At 44.6% G+C, this 18,362-nt stretch overlaps 1 protein-coding gene across 3 annotated transcripts; it reads left to right on the top strand.

Moving 5' to 3' along the window:
* Window positions 1-9,709: 9,709 nt before the first annotated feature.
* On the top strand, window positions 9,710-18,013 carry SGK1 (serum/glucocorticoid regulated kinase 1). Of its 3 annotated transcripts, none has more exons than XM_045843349.1 (12): window positions 9,710-9,877; window positions 12,739-12,814; window positions 13,246-13,321; window positions 13,722-13,826; window positions 13,931-14,014; window positions 14,132-14,263; window positions 14,497-14,609; window positions 14,956-15,079; window positions 15,482-15,577; window positions 16,057-16,212; window positions 16,320-16,409; window positions 16,815-18,013. In XM_045843349.1, exons 1-12 carry the CDS (start codon window positions 9,844-9,846, stop codon window positions 16,980-16,982), a joined length of 1,254 nt encoding a protein of 417 aa, XP_045699305.1. In that variant the 5' UTR covers window positions 9,710-9,843; the 3' UTR covers window positions 16,983-18,013. The 3 variants fall into 3 exon arrangements, with proteins under 3 accessions (XP_045699305.1, XP_045699302.1, XP_045699304.1); XM_045843346.1 differs by lacking the exon at window positions 9,710-9,877 and adding an exon at window positions 11,332-11,679; XM_045843348.1 differs by lacking the exon at window positions 9,710-9,877 and adding an exon at window positions 12,450-12,609.
* Window positions 18,014-18,362: the final 349 nt, after the last annotated feature.

Raw genomic sequence — 18,362 nt, 5'->3', positions numbered from 1 at the left:
TTTAGAAAATGAGGCATATTTCATGATTCCTATCTTTTGCTCACATCTGTTTGAATTCTTCTCTGTAAGTACCTTGTGGTGGTATACAAAAGCTTATTTTCACTCTCTTCAATTTCATTTATATCTTTTGTGAAATGATGATTAGAAACCAAGGTTGGTGTTATCACATACACTAAAAAATAACAGCAGTAGTTTATATACTGAAATTCTTAGCTAAACCACCAAACAGTACTTTTATGATAACCAATCTTATTTGTTACAAGGATTCTATAATCACAATTCAAAGCAAAGGACACTGTCAGAAGTGTCTGATGGTATGACCATATGCTCCTAGAAACTGGGCTATGAAAGCCAGTCATGGGAGCTCAGGTCCAGGGTATAAAACAAAACCTGAGTCCACTCCTGTTAACTAGTCTAAACATGTGCCACTGAAAGTGTCACCTGAGCAAAAGATCAAGACTTTCAATAGTCATTTTAGGGTTTTAAAGCTGAGAAATAAGGACAAGCAGGAAAAGTTATGGTAGGCCCAGGAAGATTTGTTCATCAAATATGTCCAGTATTTACTGATCACTGATAACAATCAAGGCATGTGTTAGAGAATGAGGAAAGACAATTAATTGCACAAACTAATGGAGTCTCAGGTTACTAGGAACATGTAGTTATATGCACAGGTTCCTAAAACCCCTGGTAAGTAAAGGGGAGGTTGTTAGTGGTGCTGAGACCAGTGAGTTTACTGGGGGGCTTTAGAGTGGAGGCGAGCTTCAAAACTCCAAAATAAGCTGTGGGGGGCGTGGGGTTCCTGCCACATCTCCTGAAATTCTAGGAGTAGCCAGTTATAGAGACACAGTGGACACCCCCCAAAGTAACAGACATCAAGAAGTCACATTTTTTCCAGAGCCTTTTTAGGCATCAGAAGGACTAAGGTGTCATATCCAGGCACATTGGGTGTTTGGCTACTTCCCTTTGTCAAGCCATGGTGCTAGTGTGTGAAATAGGAAATGTGGTTAGGTGACCCCCTGGCTTTCCCACAAAAAATTGTCTAATGGTAAGACAATGCCTTCCATTTATTTACTCAATATTTTCAAATATATTAAGTGGATGGTCAGGTGGTATGGTTAAGGCATCACAGTAATAATCTTTGTTAGAATTTTTGCTCGGTAAACTGATGCAGTGCCAAGTTTTCTCTTAGGGTTACAAACAATGTTGCAAATTATTAGCTAAAAAGAAAGTGGGAAGGCAAGAAATATAAGACCCAAATATCAAAGCTAGCCAGGAATGTTCTAAAAATAATGAAATGTACCTACATCTACAGAGCACTAAGAAAGAAGTAAATGAAGATGTAGAATACTCAGGAAATAAAAATCCAGGTGCTTACTATCTTGTCAGTGAGTTATTGCATTTTCATATCTCTGTGTGAGATGGAGCTTGTGTGTGGCACCCTGTGTATGGATGACACCAGCAAGTTACATATAATTACAGAAGCAGACAGTTGCAATGCTATATCCCCTTCAGCTGCAATACTATATCCGCTTCCTGGGACACAGCAGAAGGAGAGTGGGAAGAACTTAAGAGCACTTCACCTGCTTGTTTATTTTTGCTTGGAAGGAGAGGTGTCATTATATACCAGTTCATGGGCTGTGTCCAGTGGTTTGGCTAGATAGTCAGACAATTGGAAGTAGAAGGAACATGATTAGAAATTGGGTGACAATGAAGTCTGGGAAAGAGGTATGGAGATAAACCTCTTTGAAAAGGGAAGACGAGAGGATATTTGTATCCCATGTAAATGCTTATCAAAGGGCAACCTCAGCAGAGGAGGATTTTAATGATCAAGTGGGTAGGATGACCCTTTAATCAGTGTCTTACCATTATGTAGAGAAGGATATTTTTAAAACATAAAATAAAGTAGAAGGGTTTTGTATTAAGTGTTCATTCAGACTCTGATAATGTGAAAGTTATGGAAGAACTTTATGATTTCAAGTTAGACAGAAAACATTCCATGAGGCAGCCATGTAATATCACTATGTCTTCATACTAAAAGTTGGGGAAAAGTTGGTGGAATGACAGAAATCAAACAGGTTATGACAGCATTTTTTTCTATTAACCACCCTCATGCAGTGTCATTAATGAAGAGGGTTTTCCCTCCCTTTATTCCCCAGTATCTGCAAATACTGCATGACAGTTGCTACAATCATCTACCAATCAATCATCTATGCGCTTTTACAGAGTAGGCGGGGCAATCATAGATTGCTGGGAAGAGGCCTTGAGAGCACCAGGCTGCCCCTGGATGGAACTACAATACTCTTGGGAAGATCGCTTGCTGTCAACTTTCTTTAAACTTTAAAGAAAGGGCAGTTCTTCCTGGCCAACTGCCAGTGTCTCATGAATATGACCATTGCACACCCACAAAACTAGGAAGTTCATAAACAGAACAGGTCAGAGGGCCTTCAGCTAAAAATAGAAGAATCATGGGACCCAATGGTTTTCTCATTTTTTAATTTTGTCTTTACCGACAGCAAAGAATTTGGGGCAAAGGAGAGTTTGGGGACCATGTAAAAAAGGAGAGAAAAAAGGGGATACATTTTTTTCCTGACTTGTTGGAAGATCATCTGTGATGCTTGGAACAAGAAGTTAAATTGGCACTTTAAGCCAGCTGGGTGAATGAAAGCCTAGATGGCCACCCTTCCAATAGTTTGTGTCTCTGAACCTGACAAAGTATCCATTCGATGTGTGTGTAAAAAATAAAACAAAACAAAACAAAATAGCATTTACTTTGGTTTTCTTGGAAAATGGTTACTCAACATGATGGTTTAATGATCCCTTTGGACCAGAAGAATAGCCTTAATTTAAAAATCTTCATTGTACATCACAATGTCTCATCTCTCAGATGTCTGAAGCAATTGAGTAGCGTAATATATAATAAAATTACTGAAACCAAGGGTTCTTTGTTTGCCCTGATTTTGTTTTGCTTTTTATAGTGATATAAAATGACTGCGAGGGAAATGTACCCTTGATTATTAGGTGAAGGAAGGAAAACTAAACTTGACTGAGAAGGGATAATGTGCCCAGAAATATATAAGGAGGATATTATTAGACAAGATTGGGTGCGTTCAGGGTGGTATGGCCATAGACTAAGGGGGATATTATTAAAGCATTTTATTTATTAAGCACTTCCTAGGGCCATGCATTCCTCAGGGCACCAGGAATGCTATGGAGAATAAGACAGATCGTGTCCCTGTCTCACAGAGACTAGTTCCTTGTATGGGGAGACAAACAATAAACCCAAGAAACATGTCAGATAATAGAACTCATATGCAGAGAATTGAAATGGGGTGAGTGACAAAGATGGCAGCTGCTTACACGAGGTCCACTGCATAAATGATGTTCACTCTGTGATCTGAACAGTGGGAAGGGTCCAGCCATGTGAGTGTCTGGATGAAGGCATTCCAGGGGGAGAGCAGAGCACAAAGTCCCCAAGGCAGACGAGAGCTTGGGCTGCTAAAGGAACAGAGAGTCAACATGGCACCAGCCTGGAGGACAAAAGGGAGTGTGGGAAGAGAGGGAGTTGGAGAGGAGTGTGCTTGGAGGCTGTTTAGGTAGATAAGAAATATGAATTGTACTGTCTGGTGTTCAAGGAACTCAAGGTCCAGAGAGGCACCCAAGATTTAAATAACTTACAGCACAAAATTTATGACTAAAGGCTACAATGAGGGGAAGCAGGGTGGGATCCAGAGGATTAGCGAGGTGTGGAGCATTATTGCAGGAAGCGATGTGAGGTGGTTTTGGGCTTTCAGAAGTTCCTTCTAGATTTATCGTTTCCTGGATATCACAGAGGTGTGCAATATTAGAACTGCAGGAGAACTTCCAGTCCATTCTTCACTTGAGAGGGGGCACATTGTAAATGGTTAAATCTGCTTAAGCCTGCATGTTAAGGGCATTAAGCCATAGCTGGGCCTCAAGAAAAGTAGAGCTATGTGTAAGCTTACCTTTTCTTTTGGGAAAGTACTGTTCAACTTAACCAAATAAGTACAGACCACGCCTGAGTGTGCAACACTGCTTATCTTAGGCACTCTTGCATTCTTGTCAGATCCAAGGCTTAGTACAGTGCCTGGCACGAAGAAGGTGCCCCATAGAGCTCTCAATGATTAAAAGTAAGTTGGAACTGGATCTTCTTTCCGTAACTGAAGGACAAGCTGAATGGCCTAGAAAAGGCATCTTCCGTGCTAGCTGGCCTTCTCTGACCTTCTTTCAATGACTTCACCCTCTCAATAGGCCCAAACTTACATTCTATTATTTCCCATCCATCCTGAGCAACTGAAAATTCCTTTGGGTTGGCTTCTGGCTTCCTCTCTGCTTTTTCACCCAAAACTTAAGCCTTTGCTTCAAACACTTGGTAGACAGGTATTTATTCTGTTATCACGGCAGGCAGTTCTTTGGTACAGCCCTTTCTGGAGCATTGTTTGTGGGGAGACCAAGGGAGGAACAGGATGTTTGAGAGCGGAGTGGGTTATCTTTTCAGGCCTTCTGTGGAATTCCCCCCATTCAGGACTACCCTCAGCCCATCCTTGGCCCTGCAGACTAAGTGGTGTTTATGTGCTTTAAACACAGCACATGCCATTATTATTTTGACTTGTTGGAGTTTTGTGTGATGTGCTGTGTTTGTAGTGGTGGGTGATACTCATAGGGTGGGGGCAAGGAACGTTGCCATATTTTCCATGTGAGATTCCAATTTGATCATGGCATGGCATTTACTAAATTCTTTATTTCAACTATTTTTCACAATCTGTGTTAAGCGATAGTATCCCCATGATACATACAGATTAAAGTTTGAGGTTTGCAGAATACCTCGTCTATGTCTCACAGGTAATGAGCCTCAGGTGTAGCCAACTAAAGTGTACCTTTAGCCTCTAACAGATACTCCTGAACTTGCTGTGGGACGTGACATAAATATTCATGTAGCTTACATTCAGAGTTGAAACCAAAAGGAAGCTCATGTAGCTTTTGTAATTTATTCCTAGCTAGATTCCCCTTCCTGCTATGTTGAGAGCAACCACTGGCCACGCTTCTTTAATCTATGCCCTGATTGAAATGAAAGATTTACTACAAGCTCCCTAAACTGCTTTACATTAAAGTGATGCCAATCGACCTTCTGCCAGCCATCCAGTCCCTGATTTTCCCACTACTGGTTACTATTACATTCATCTTATTTTGTTGGGGCAATTTATAGCCAGCGTTTATAGGAAACAGTCCTTTAGGGTGGCCTGAGTTTCTGATGCTTCTTGCTAGATTGATTATAGGGTCAGAAGTGGGAGGGATTTGGGGAGAGATTTACACTGAGCCAATTAAAGCTTTTAGGTTTCACTTTAGTTTGGCTAAACATGTCTGCCAGAAATCCAGGCTCCTTATTTACTATTGGCACTTGGTGAATAAAGTGGGGGTGAAAGAGAGCCCTTTATTCTGTTTTTGTGTAGGTTGCAATTTAATATGTGTGTCTCAAGGATTCAGCAAAGATATCCCAAGCCCTGTGCTGCCTGAACGCCCAGGCTGGGCCGCAGGACCAGTAGGGAAGATAAGTGGGCGCATGGGGTGGCCCTGCACGGGGTGAAGGGAGAGGCTCCTCAGCCCAGTGCCCTCTGTCTTTCTTTGCCACAATACCTGAGGTTTTATCGCCACAAAGTAATTTCTCTGAATTGACTGGAAAGGTCTTTTAAAATGCAAAAGCCTAACGATAAATAAATGCCTAACTCTAAAGCTATGTTGATAATATTGAAGGCTTTCAGTAATGCCATAGTCCTCTTGTGTTTAGAAAGTCAGAGCTAATACTGAATTTTGGCTTTACGATTTTTCCCACCGGCTCTTGTGTTATTTTTTATAACCATATGGAAAGTTCCCTGGATGTCATTTTCCAGGTCAATCCTGAGAGCCAACTATAAAGCTGTCAAACATATGTGATTCCTTGCCCTGCGTATTGTATTCTAGGTGACAGTTTTTGTTTCTATTGTTTGTTGGGTTATGATACATTGGACATTATAACATTCCAAAGATGGAGATAAGGCAGCTTTCAGCCTGTCATATACCCACTGATTTATTGCTAGCTAGATTCCCCTTCCTCCTGTGTGGAGAGCAACCACTGGCCACCCATCTTTAATCTATGCCCTGATTGAAAAGAAAGATTTACTACAAACCATGCCCCCACCCTCCAGCCCCCTTTGCTGTGGCCCGGCTTTCTAGAAGGAATGTGTACAGACCATTGGTGCTATTACCGAAGAAAGATGGCTAATCCCTGTGCTAGCCCATAACTATGTTTGTCAAGACTTCCCTCCATCTTCCAATTTTCAACACTCCCTTATGTGTTTGTGTGTAAATTTGTTCATTTCTCATGAGATGGGAAGTCCTTAATAAAAGCACATATCCTTAATAGAAGGAGAATAGTTGAGTTATTATTGATCACTGTTTGGCCTTGAATTAACCCTCCAAAACACATTGGAATGTGCCACTTTAAAAGTCTTGGCAGAGGGTTTTTCCTTGGTAGCTTTGAAATGTCCTGACATGAGGACTCAGTCTACCTTGGTAGGCGACTGCTTACCTGCCCATCTCCCTGTGAGCTCATGCTTTCCATGTGTGTGTCTTCTACATCTAGTACAGTGTCTAATGCATAGTTCCAGAAGTATCTGCTAATGAACGGATGAATGAACTCCAACCGTGACTAGAGCTGTACCAGGCATAGAAGTGTCTATGCAGGATAATCAGCAGTCCTTTAGATGGATACATTTTTAAGACATTATTGATTCCATATTTATTGATGGGGGGAGGGAGCAGTGAGAGAGAGAGAGAGAGAGAGAGAGAGAGAGAGAGATTGATTCATGCCAGCTAAGCTCTTTTTAATTTCACTTGGAAGTGCTATTTTCCTGTTTCACCAGTAGTGGCCATATACATTTTGCTTGTGTGTAAGATCTGAATGAGGACCATATTTCCAAATTATTCCAGAGTTGCTTCGCAGCACCTCAGAGTTCGGCACTCAGACTATTTCTCCTGCTTAAAACAACTTTCCTCTTTTGTACCAAGCGGAGCTTTCCAGGATCAGCCCAAATATCATTTCTTTGTGGAGACTTCCTTCAACAATTCATGTCTGCTGCTTCAACCCAGGAGAAAATTCCTCTGTTCTGCTTTGACTGGCTCAGGCTTCAGTTTCACGTTCATCGTGTTGTGCCGTAGTTTGTGTGTGTGTCTCCCCTCTTTAGAGTGAGAGCTTCTGTGAAGTTAGACAACTGGATTACTCATGATCTTAACATTTGTACCTAATAAGTGCTTGTTAAATGATTGTGTGAATGAATGGAAGGGTCACAGGAAGGGAGGGAGGAAGAGAAGGAGGGAAGGAGAAAGGGAGAGAGGGAGAAAGGGAGGGAGGGATGCCAGGGGGAAGCAAGGAAAGATTCGGTTACCTTCTCCCATGGTGATTAGCAGAAAGCAATGCTCTAAGGCAGTTGGTATTAGTGCAGAAGAGAGTGGGAGGCAATAGTTCAGGGTCCGGGGGACCATGCAGTGCGCTAGTGCTGTGTATGGGATGTGGGAGAAGCCCAGGAGTCAGCCGAAGTGACAAAGGAGGAGTACAAGAAGAAGAAGACAAATTCAGTCCTAAAAGCAAGTTTTGCTAGGTAAGAAGTTTGCCTATCATCTGCCCAACTCAGAAAAAAAATAACAGTAATTGCATTATCCCTTATAGTTAAAAAAATGCTATTGGGAAAAACAACGTAAGACTTCCATGCTAGACAGCTATATGCACATTATTTAACAAAACCCTATTCTAAAGTTCTTATGGTGTAGTCTTTGTGTATTCAAAATCACTATTTTGGGAGAAAAAAAGGCCTATGTACAGAAAGCATGTAGTTTTGTGGGTTTAAATAACAATGCTCTTCTAGATAATGTGTTCTCTTAGTTACCTACAGTATCACATTCTTAACTCCTTATGCATGTCAATTTTGACAGTGACGACTACAGAAGGTAATAATCATTCTAGAACCTGTGTTTTATAAATAGACTTGTACTTAATTACCACTGCCAGTGTCTTATCAGTAATACCTGCCCCAAATAAATTCACGTGTCGTCGTTTTCTATATGACGAGTACTGTGAAAAAGGATGTACTTGGTGACAACCTTCAACAAAAATGAGTCCATTTAGTTGCTCCCTAGAGTAATAATTATGTTTTCTGCCATTTCTATGTGCTCTTTTTGGTGAAGCACCAGGGAAAGAATTCTATAAGCATCAGCTAATGAATCAATAAGTACAGGAACCTGAACTGTGTACAGCATTGTTCTAGAATGTATGGCACTTCGAGCAATGCAAAACAATTGCATGCCCTGTTATAGTGGAAGATATCGTATCTAGGGAATGAAGGCTAACACGGCGGACACACTTAAGTGGTCCAAGTAGGGGTATAGTTAAGTCCTTATGAAAACTATTTTTCAAAGTATTCCCTCAAATATATTGAGAAATACTAATGATTTGTTTTCTGTGCCTTTAAATGAAATGGAAAAGGTAATATCTTAGTAAAAGTTTCAGGCTTTTGTTCTTACAGTCCATCATGGAGAAAAAATACAGTAGAAGAGGTTTGGTGCAAACCTGACATCTTGGGGAATCACTTCCATTTGAGAGTTTTGGCTGCAGTTTGCCCAGTGTGAGGCCTACATGGGAGAGGACTGGCTTGAGGGAGTGGGGAGGTAATTAGTCTATTTCCTATCAAATCGTCTGTATTTTCTGTGACTGCCCAAGGTGTTGCAAAGAAATTTTCTGGAACTGATTAAACCTCAGGAGAGAAGTGGGAGAGATCAAGCATTGCGGAGTGGCTCTCCAGAGAACACGATCGCCCTCTAGGCTACATTAACTAGCAGAGTTTTGTGAGCAACTCTGGCCGCTGCGCCACCAGGGAATTAGAGGGAAGGGGCCGGATTCTTCCTGGTAGGAGGGCTTTCTGGACCAAAGAAAGGAGCTGGCGACAGGAAGGAAAAAACAGATCAAGCGTCTGAATAGCGGCCGCGGGGCAGCCTAAAGCCTGTGCAGAGTTAACTGGCGCGCGTCACACACAGTTCCTTCGCCTACCTCCCCCTACTCCGTACACCCGCCGTCCGTGTGTCACCTTCCTGTTCGGAAGTCTTAGTAGGTTGCCGGGACAGGACAGGGGGCGCCTGCTCCACCCATCAGGTATCCGGTTGGAAGAAAAGCCAGTCTCAACAACTTGATTCTCTCCGTTAAATGATAAGTTTAGCAGACCATTCGTCTCCAACTGCTGAACATTAGGGTGGGGGGTGGGGAACACATCAGAGGGCCCTTTTCTGTTCCAACCACAAATCATATGGTTGTGCCTCTTCTCTGTCCCACTTACAGCCCTCTAACTTAAATTCTTCCTGGAATGCAAGCTGGAGCGGCAGGGCTTCTTTGAGAAAAATGATTCCTATGCATGTGTTTTGATTTTCTGGACTGATTTGTGATGATAATCAGTCAACTTACATTTTTTGTGTGTCTCGCTGAGGGTGTAATAAACCCAGGACTCTGAAGCCTGTAATTTTCTGAGTGACGTTGCTGTTGCTTGCAATGGAAGGCATGAATGGCCCAGTGTTGAACTTTGTAGTGTGCTCCCTTCCTGTATGTAAATTGCCTTTCTATAAAGTGGGGGTGATAACACAGCAGGGACAGCCGCCTCTGACTCCTCCTCGTGCTCCCCTGTCATCTCAGCCTCCAGCCTTATCAGGCACACAGAGCAAGAGGCTACTCTGGCCCTAGCTGAGCTCGACCTACCTCCAGCCTCCACAAAGTAACCTCCAACCGTCCTGTCCTAGGCAACCTGAAGAATGAAAGAGGAGGCTATAAAATCCTCCTTTAAAGGTTCGTCTGCTTTTATTGCTCTAATTTGATGAAATGGATAAAACAAAGATACTTCAGAGGATTTGGGGTCAATTGGCATGGGAAGCCACAGGAGGTGAGACTTAGGGGAGGGTCTCTGAAGGAAGGTTTTAAGTGTTTTAAAGCAAGCAACCAGGAATCTTTGTGCAGGCTGATGTTTCTAAGCAGTCTTTGCAAAATCTGGTATCTCAAAGGGGGGAGGGATGGTGTGGGAGCAGGACGGAGCTGAGCTAGGCTAGTTGAATTGGTACGCAAGGCATTGGCAGTAACAAATCGTACATTGTGAAGAATCCATGCAAGGGGAAGCAGAAGTGGGCCAGTGACTGTGACTTGGAGTTTCCTAAACCTTGCTTTAGGTTGGGGCATCAAGTTCAGGTAATAGTAAGTGCTTTTGCAAAGACTGGATGCTGAGTCAAATTTCTCAGCCAGGCTCCAGGAGAAAGGATGTGTGTTCACTTCTCCCAGTGTGGGGCTGTGGTAACTGAGTGGACCAAGAAGCAGTTCAGGCCACAGATCATATTAGGGCAAATGAGGTGGTTGTGCCTGCAACGCAAATCCCTGCCCACGACCAAAGAAAACCCCCTTCGATGCTATTCCTGGTTTGACAGCTGGTATTTTAGAATGTCAGATCCAGCAAGCAATTATGAAATGGCAGGGCCCTTGGCAGCAAGGGGTCATGGCAGGGCAGCCACCGCAGACAGCACCAGCAAGCACCCGGTACCGGGCTCTGCAAATCTTAGTAACTTGCAGCCTTCTCTTCGCTCCTGGCCCAGAGGCGGCACTGGCGGCGCCCCGCCAACTCGAGCGCGACTCCTCGCGCCGGCGGTCAGACTGCAGGTCCCATTATCTCCCAGCTTGGGGGTTACAGAAGGGCACCCTGCCGTTGCTCTGCAGAGGTTCCCCTTCTCCTCTGCTTTCTGGAGCCCAGGCTCCCCGGCTAATCTTTTCGGAGCTAACGGTTCACAGTTAGCTGGGACTAGTGGTAAAACTGTGAGAAGACTCCTGCGCCAGCCCTGGAAATGAGCCGGAGGAGGGGAAGGGAAGAAGAGGATAAAGTGGGGTCTTTAAGACAGTGTAACGTGATCCTGCAGAGTTTTCAGGTGGGAGAGCGGGAGAGAGAATCCGGGAAGTCGACCAGCCCCGGGGTGCAGAGCTGGCGCCGCCCTTGCTGCCCCGGGGCCACACCAGGTCTGTCCCCTGTGTGGAGCCACTGCTCCCCAGACTGGCGACTTCTCACGTGTTCTGGGCATGGTGGGGATTAAAAATGCAAGAAAAAAAAATACATGCGGAAGGGACAGAATGTTCTCAGAGATTACTTTAGAAAAAAAAAGTGAAATGCAGATTGTACTTTTTTTTTCTTTAGTGCAGAGACGAATTTTATTTCCGCCCCCTCCTCTACACATTCCTGACCTCTCCCTCCCCCTTCCCTCTTTCTTTCCTTCCTTCCTCCTCTTCCAAGTTATGGGATTTTTCAGCCTTGCTTGGCTTTGGCCAAAAGCACAAAAAAGGCGTTTTCGGAAGCGGCTCGGCCGTGCACAAGGGCCATTTGTTTGTTTTGGGACTGGGGCAGGAAATCTTGCCCGGCCTGAGTCACGGCGGCTCCTTCAAGGAAACGTCAGTGTTCTCTTGTCGCCCTCGCCGGCTGCGCGCCCGGCCGCCGCTTTCCATGGGGGAGATGCAGGGCACGATGGCCAGGGCCCGGCTGGAGTCCTTGCTCCGGCCCCGCCACAAAAAGAGGGCCGAGGCGCAGAAAAGGAGCGAGTCCTTCCTGCTGACCGGACTGGGTAAGCGCCGCCGCCAGCACGCGGGACTCGTGTCACTCCCCCACTTGTTGCTCAGCTACAGCGAGAGGGACTGGGTGTCTGCGGTCGTCGTGCGAGTGGAGGGATGAGGCTGGGGGGGGGGGGTGGCGGCAGGAGCGGTGGGGACTGGCCCTCCGCCCTGGCCCCACGCTGACCCCGAAGATAAGGGCGCGCGAGGCCGCCCTCCCCCGGCGCGGCCACCTTGCGCCCGACAGATAACCCTGGCTGGCGGCGCGCGGCCGCCGGGCGAGGGCAGATGAGGCTGCTGTGTAGATCCAGGGAGAGGGTAGGCGCCGGGGCCGGAGTGAATCCGAAACCAGGGTTTGAGAAACCAGAGCGGGCACGGAGCCAACGGTTGCCTCGCACCGGGCGGAAAACGCTTGGGATCTGGGACTCTGATTTCCTCGCTGGGCGGAATAAATGAAAAGGGTGGAAAATTACCCCAGGATCTCCCTTCCTCCCCACCCCCTCCGCCGATCGTTACCCTCCCTCAGGCCCTGGGGCAAAAGAGGTTGATAACCGTCCGCGACGGGCCCTCCCCCGGAGGCCCCCTGCACCCCGCTTCTCTCATCCCCCGCCCCAACCCAGGCTCACCCCCGGCCGGCGCGAAACCGCCTGCGGCCGACCGCCCGGCAGCCTGCGGTCCCCGGCGGCAGTGGGGGGCGGGGCTGGGGCGGGGCTTGGCCGCGGAGGACTAGGTTCGCGTCACCCGGGCCCCGCCCCCACAGCAGCGCAGAGTTTATAAGAGAGGCGGCTGGGGGTGAGCGTAGAGTCAGTTCAGCTGGTCGCCAGTTAGGACAGACTCCTTGTCCGCTCTCTGTCCTCTTTTTGCGGCAATGACAGTGAGAACCGAGGCTGCTAGGAGCACCCTCACTTACTCCAGGATGAGGGGAATGGTAGCAATTCTAATCGGTGAGTGCAGGTGTAAAACTGGACTTCTACTCTACGATATGCCAAGTGGAAAATTTTTGAATCAGATTAAGTGCCTGTGGCGTCGGGTGTTTCAAAGCCATCTTAACGTTTCTTTCTTCTTATTCACAGCTTTCATGAAACAGAGGAGGATGGGCCTGAACGACTTTATTCAGAAGATTGCCAATAACTCCTATGCCTGCAAACAGTAAGTCAGGGGAATTTGAGAAATGAAAATTAGTGTAGTTTGAGTTCACCATCAGTAAAGACATTCTCCTTAGTGTGTTCATCCGGAAGCCGGAGACTTCAGGGATGGGGATCCCTTTTTGAAGTTCCAATTTACTTAAAACATTTTTAAAATTAAAATAATTCTTAGATTTCGCTTGTTCTAAAGCTGTAAGATAAAATTTTCATGTTTGCCTAATTCACCCCTGCTTCCCTGAAGAACAACCCTCATCTTTTCATTTAACTTGGTTTATTATTTTCTTTGGCTGTTTTCTTTAACTGAGTAATTTATTTGGGTGTTTTTACTTTAAACACTGAATTCTCTGGAAAAAGTTGAGCCAGAAACTCACTAGTTGTATTGGTGTGCCCCCTTGTGGCTAGTTAGGAGGTCCTAAATTTTTCCTTTCTTTGCAGTCCTGAAGTTCAGTCCATTTTGAAAATCTCCCAACCTCAGGAGCCTGAGCTTTTGAATGCCAACCCTTCTCCTCCGGTAAGTATTCTCTATTTATGATGCATCTGTGCAGGGACCTTGTAAATGAGTCAATATTCCTACATTGATTAATTCAAATGGCATTTCTAGAAATTAGTATCAAGGCAGGAATGCCTCTTTAGTTAAGGCACAAGTGACACAAGCACTTAACAACTGAGTCAGCAGAGTATTTTAAAAGGCATAGTTCATAAAAGTCTTTCCTGCTTACAATATCATTGTGTACAGTTTTCATACTCTAATTTGAAAAATTAACATGCATGGATGAAAAGTAGTTTGGGATTTTTTAGGCGTATGGTGACTGGCCTCAGTCATTATCAGGCATCTTTGACAATGCTTGTACTTTATTACCCATGTCTTCCTTTGAAACCAAGATATTAAAAGAAAACATTTTATTTTCCAGCCAAGTCCTTCTCAGCAAATCAACCTTGGCCCATCATCCAATCCTCACGCTAAACCATCTGACTTCCACTTCTTGAAAGTGATCGGGAAGGGCAGTTTTGGAAAGGTAATTTCAAATCTGCAGACCTCAATATCTATAGCCTTTCATGCACATATTTTACTTGATCCCTGGATGCGGATAGCAAAATGATTTATCAACTGAAATTTTAGGTTCTTCTAGCAAGACACAAAGCAGAAGAAGCATTCTATGCAGTCAAAGTTTTACAGAAGAAAGCGATCCTGAAAAAGAAGGAGGTAGGAGATGTGCTTGATGGGTTGGGGTTGGAGATTGACTTCCATTTAATAGTTTGACGTTAGCACTTCGGTGCCATGTTGAAATTTGCCACTAAATCTTAATTGTCCTTTTCCTAGGAAAAGCATATTATGTCAGAGCGGAATGTTCTACTGAAGAATGTGAAACACCCTTTCCTGGTGGGCCTTCACTTCTCTTTCCAGACTGCTGACAAACTGTACTTTGTCCTCGACTACATTAACGGCGGAGAGGTGAGCAGCGGGAAGATGAGCTGACCTGTCTGGGCACAGTTTTAAAAGAGATTCAGAGGGAGGGAAGTTACCAGAATTAGAATTTCCTTTAAGCTGCCAGGTTTCAAACGGTTAATAGACTATTTAGGGCCACTTCCTGCAATTGTTCTTTTTAGCTATATATGTCAAGACTAATTAAATGCATTGTTATCAGGCGTTGGCAACGCAGACTAACTGTATTCTGTCTCCCGCAGTTGTTCTACCATCTCCAGAGGGAGCGCTGCTTCCTGGAACCGAGGGCCCGTTTCTATGCTGCTGAAATAGCCAGTGCCTTGGGTTACCTGCACTCTCTGAACATCGTTTATAGGTGAGCTAAAGAGCTCTTCAAGGCAGCCTTCTTGGGTATAAAGGAGACACAGCAGCCCTAGCCTTTGACAGGGCCTTAAAATAATCTGTATTTAGGTATAACTCGGTCACCTAAAACCAGATGCCCCAGCATGTGAGCTGCCTTGACTCCATGCCACTAGGGAACTAGCCAACGAGGATTGGACCACATCCAGAATAGATTAGCAGAACAAGGGCTCCCTTTTTTATATGATACAACTGCCGTGAATGTAAAATGCTTCTAATACCCCTAGCAATTCTCTTTACAGAGGATTTCTTATGAAGTGAAATTAACTTGTGCAACTACTTTTTGTTCATTTTTTTTACAGAGACTTAAAACCAGAGAATATTCTGCTAGATTCCCAGGGACACATTGTCCTTACTGACTTTGGGCTCTGTAAGGAGAACATCGAACCCAACGGCACGACATCCACTTTCTGTGGCACACCTGAGGTAAGAGCATGGTCCACTTGGTGCCCGGTCTACCCTCTTCTTTCCAGAGACATAAGTGCAATAATGCTTTCAAGTGCTGAGAGTCAACTGTTCTCTGAGGTTCCTTAGCCCAATTCAGTGCAAGTAAAATACATTTGCTCTTTGATGCAGCAGGAGATATTTCAAGGCCTTATGTTGCTTTAATTAAAACTAGCATGTGGTAAAGGATTTCTGAATCCCCAAGTAAGATGCTGTTGGGTGGCCAGTCAGCCTCAAAATCTAGTAGCTATATCAGGAAGTCATTTGAAGAAATACATTCTCCAAGGGGACCCAGGGTCTCTCAGCTCTTTCAAAGTACATGCCTGGCCTTGGGATTGCCTGGTTTCACCAGCTCTAAACTCTGTTCTCCTGTCTGTCTTTCAGTATCTCGCACCCGAGGTTCTTCATAAGCAGCCTTATGACAGGACTGTGGACTGGTGGTGCCTGGGAGCCGTCCTGTATGAGATGCTATATGGCCTGGTGAGTCATAGGACATTGAGAATCATGGGATACTGCCCCAATTTGATAATGTTGCCTCGAGTGTAGGTCTTCTTAAAATCCAGACTCTTCAGGGCACTCGGTCCCCATTGCAGACCTGGTCATGGTGGCTTGGCCTTTATCAGCAAGCTTATCAAATGCTGATAAGGGAGGCATATTGGTTATTTTATACATAGTTTAGGGTAAACTCTTACCTAGTAGATTTTTCTTTTGTAAATTTACATTATACTAGATTTGACCACATTTAACCTATGTGAGAATGAAAAACATGGCCTTATTAGCATCTAACCCCTGATAACAAGTTGCAAAATACACACTTAAAAATCCGGGGCAAAGAAAACCTATCAAGAAAAAGAGCATTAAATCCAACCAAATATCCTGTGAATTAAATCTTTCTATTGGTAATGTACACAGTCCAAAACTTATGATTAAATACTAAGCCATTTTCTCCCTTCTCTCAGCCTCCTTTTTATAGCCGAAACACAGCTGAGATGTACGACAACATTCTGAACAAGCCCCTCCAGCTGAAGCCAAATATCACGAACTCTGCACGCCACCTCCTGGAGGGCCTCCTGCAGAAGGACAGGACGAAGAGGCTGGGTGCCCAGGATGACTTTGTGAGTGACCTCCTTCTTCTCTCCCGGTTGTCTGGGGTGTGCGCTGGACCTCACTGCCCTCCTTGAACTCTGCCTGGCTAAATGAATCCTGTGTTTCTTCTCCACAGATGGAGATTAGGAATCATGTCTTCTTCTCCGTAATTAACTGGGATGATCTCATTAATAAGAAGATCACTCCTCCTTTTAACCCAAATGTGGTGAGTATCTCTCTTCTAAGTAGAGGGAGGCCCAAAGGGCATTTCTTTAAGTCACATTTGGCAGGGGGAGGGCCCTGAGGAACAAATTGGCAGATATTTTATTCATGGGCCATTATTTTACCTAAAGAAAAAGTGGAATTTTTGTCCCACATAATTAAGCTCACATAATTTTCCAACACATTTATCAATTAAAGTCCCAAAAGACCGAAAGGGAATGTTATCTTTATCAATTCAACTCTGTGTGGCCTCTGGGTTTTGTGCTTGAAATGGATGATTATTATGGGGATTTCCATATTGTGCCCTAAAGACTTGGGCTCCAGAACTTTAGGCCTAAATGAGGATTTCCAAGCCCTGTATCCAGTGTGAATTCTTGACATTGAATGTGGTTTTTCCTTCCTGCTGCAGAGCGGACCCAGCGACCTGCGGCACTTCGATCCCGAGTTTACTGAAGAGCCAGTGCCCAACTCCATCGGCAGGTCTCCCGACAGCATCCTCCTCACAGCTAGCGTCAAGGAGGCCGCTGAGGCCTTCCTGGGCTTCTCCTATGCACCTCCCGTGGACTCTTTCCTCTGAACAGTCTTAGGGTTGGTTTTGAAGGATTTTTTGTGTGTTGGAAAATGTTTTAGTTAGCCTTTTGGCGGAGCTGCCAGCTGACAGGACATCTTAAAAGAGAATTTGCACATCTCTGGGAGCTTGCACACCTTGGCAATCTCATTGCACACTGTTTGCTGGAAGCTTTTCAAAGAGCACATCCTCCTCTCAGTGAGCTCACGAAGTTTTCATTCTCACTCCTCCTTCCAACGTGGTGCTATCTCTCAAAGCGCACTAGAGCGCGCCATAGACAGACACAGGGGTCTGACTAGCAGCAGGACGCTGCTCTGAGAAGGATTTCCCGAAGGTCTGTCTGGGCGGTGGTGATGAACTTTATGAAATGTGCCTTTTCTGATGCGATCATGTTAGCTCCAAAGCTTTTCCCCTTGCAGTGTTTCAGCCCTCTGCCTTTCCCTGTGGACCGCTGTGTGAACAGCGGGCGGAGGGCGGGGTGCCTGATCGCAGATGGACCGAGTAGTGAGCGTCAGCGTGACACATGCAGGACACTACAATGTGGGACATTGTTTGTTTCTTCCATATTGGGAAGATGAATTTATGTGTAGACTGTTTTTTTGTAAGATATAGTTAATAACTAAAATTTATTGAAATGGTCTTGCAATGACTTGTATCCAGATGCTTAAAGAAAGCATTGCTGCTACAAATATTTCTATTTTTAGAAAGGGTTTTTATGGACCAATGCCCCAGTTGTCGGTCGAGCCCAGTGTTTTCATTGTTTAAAACGTCACCTGTAAAATGGGCATTATTTATGGGTTATTTTTTTTTGCATTCCTGGTAATTGTATGTATTGTATAAAGAAAGTCTGTACATTGGGTTATAACACTAGTATATTTAAACTTACAGGCCTATTTGTAATGTAAACCACCCTTGTAATGTACTGTAATTAACATGGTTATAATATGTACAATACTTTCTCCCTCCCCAGCACACAACTTTTTTGTGTGTGATAAACCGATTTTGGTTTGCAATAAAACCTTGAAAAATATTTACATAAATTGTGTCATGTGTGTTCTTTTGTGTATTTTGGTTGGGGGGGCAATAATGGGTCCTTTTAAAAATCTAAAACCAGGAAAATGCTGCTGTGATTTCCAGCTCACTGATTTGCTTCTGATAACAGCGCCTTCTGGCTCCAGGGACGTATAGGGCGGTCTTAAATCCAACATATATTCCAGGTCTTCTTAGCAGCATTTTATGAGGTCAGTTATTCATAAATCTATCCAAACAAATCCTTTTCAGTTTATGGGTCTCCCCAGGACAGCCATGACATAATGTTCCCTATGTTTATTGCCTGTCCTGTGACATTGACTGCTGTTTGTTCAGACATTTAGCTTGTCTGCGATTAAC

The sequence above is a fragment of the Phyllostomus hastatus genome, unplaced genomic scaffold (genome assembly GCF_019186645.2).
Source record: "Phyllostomus hastatus isolate PE091 unplaced genomic scaffold, TTU_PhHast_1.1 phas_contig_40, whole genome shotgun sequence".
Lineage (NCBI taxonomy): Eukaryota > Metazoa > Chordata > Mammalia > Chiroptera > Phyllostomidae > Phyllostomus > Phyllostomus hastatus.
This window is presented reverse-complemented; position numbering and strand designations above follow the sequence as displayed.

Coding starts and splice junctions, on each gene's coding strand:
- SGK1 (XM_045843346.1), top strand. CDS start 11,562: ATGGGGGAGATGCAGGGCACGATGGCCAGGGCCCGGCTGGAGTCCTTG. Junction 11,680..12,738: donor CTTCCTGCTGACCGGACTGG/GTAAGCGCCGCC, acceptor TCTTATTCACAG/CTTTCATGAAACAGAGGAGG. Junction 13,322..13,721: donor ATGCCAACCCTTCTCCTCCG/GTAAGTATTCTC, acceptor TTTATTTTCCAG/CCAAGTCCTTCTCAGCAAAT.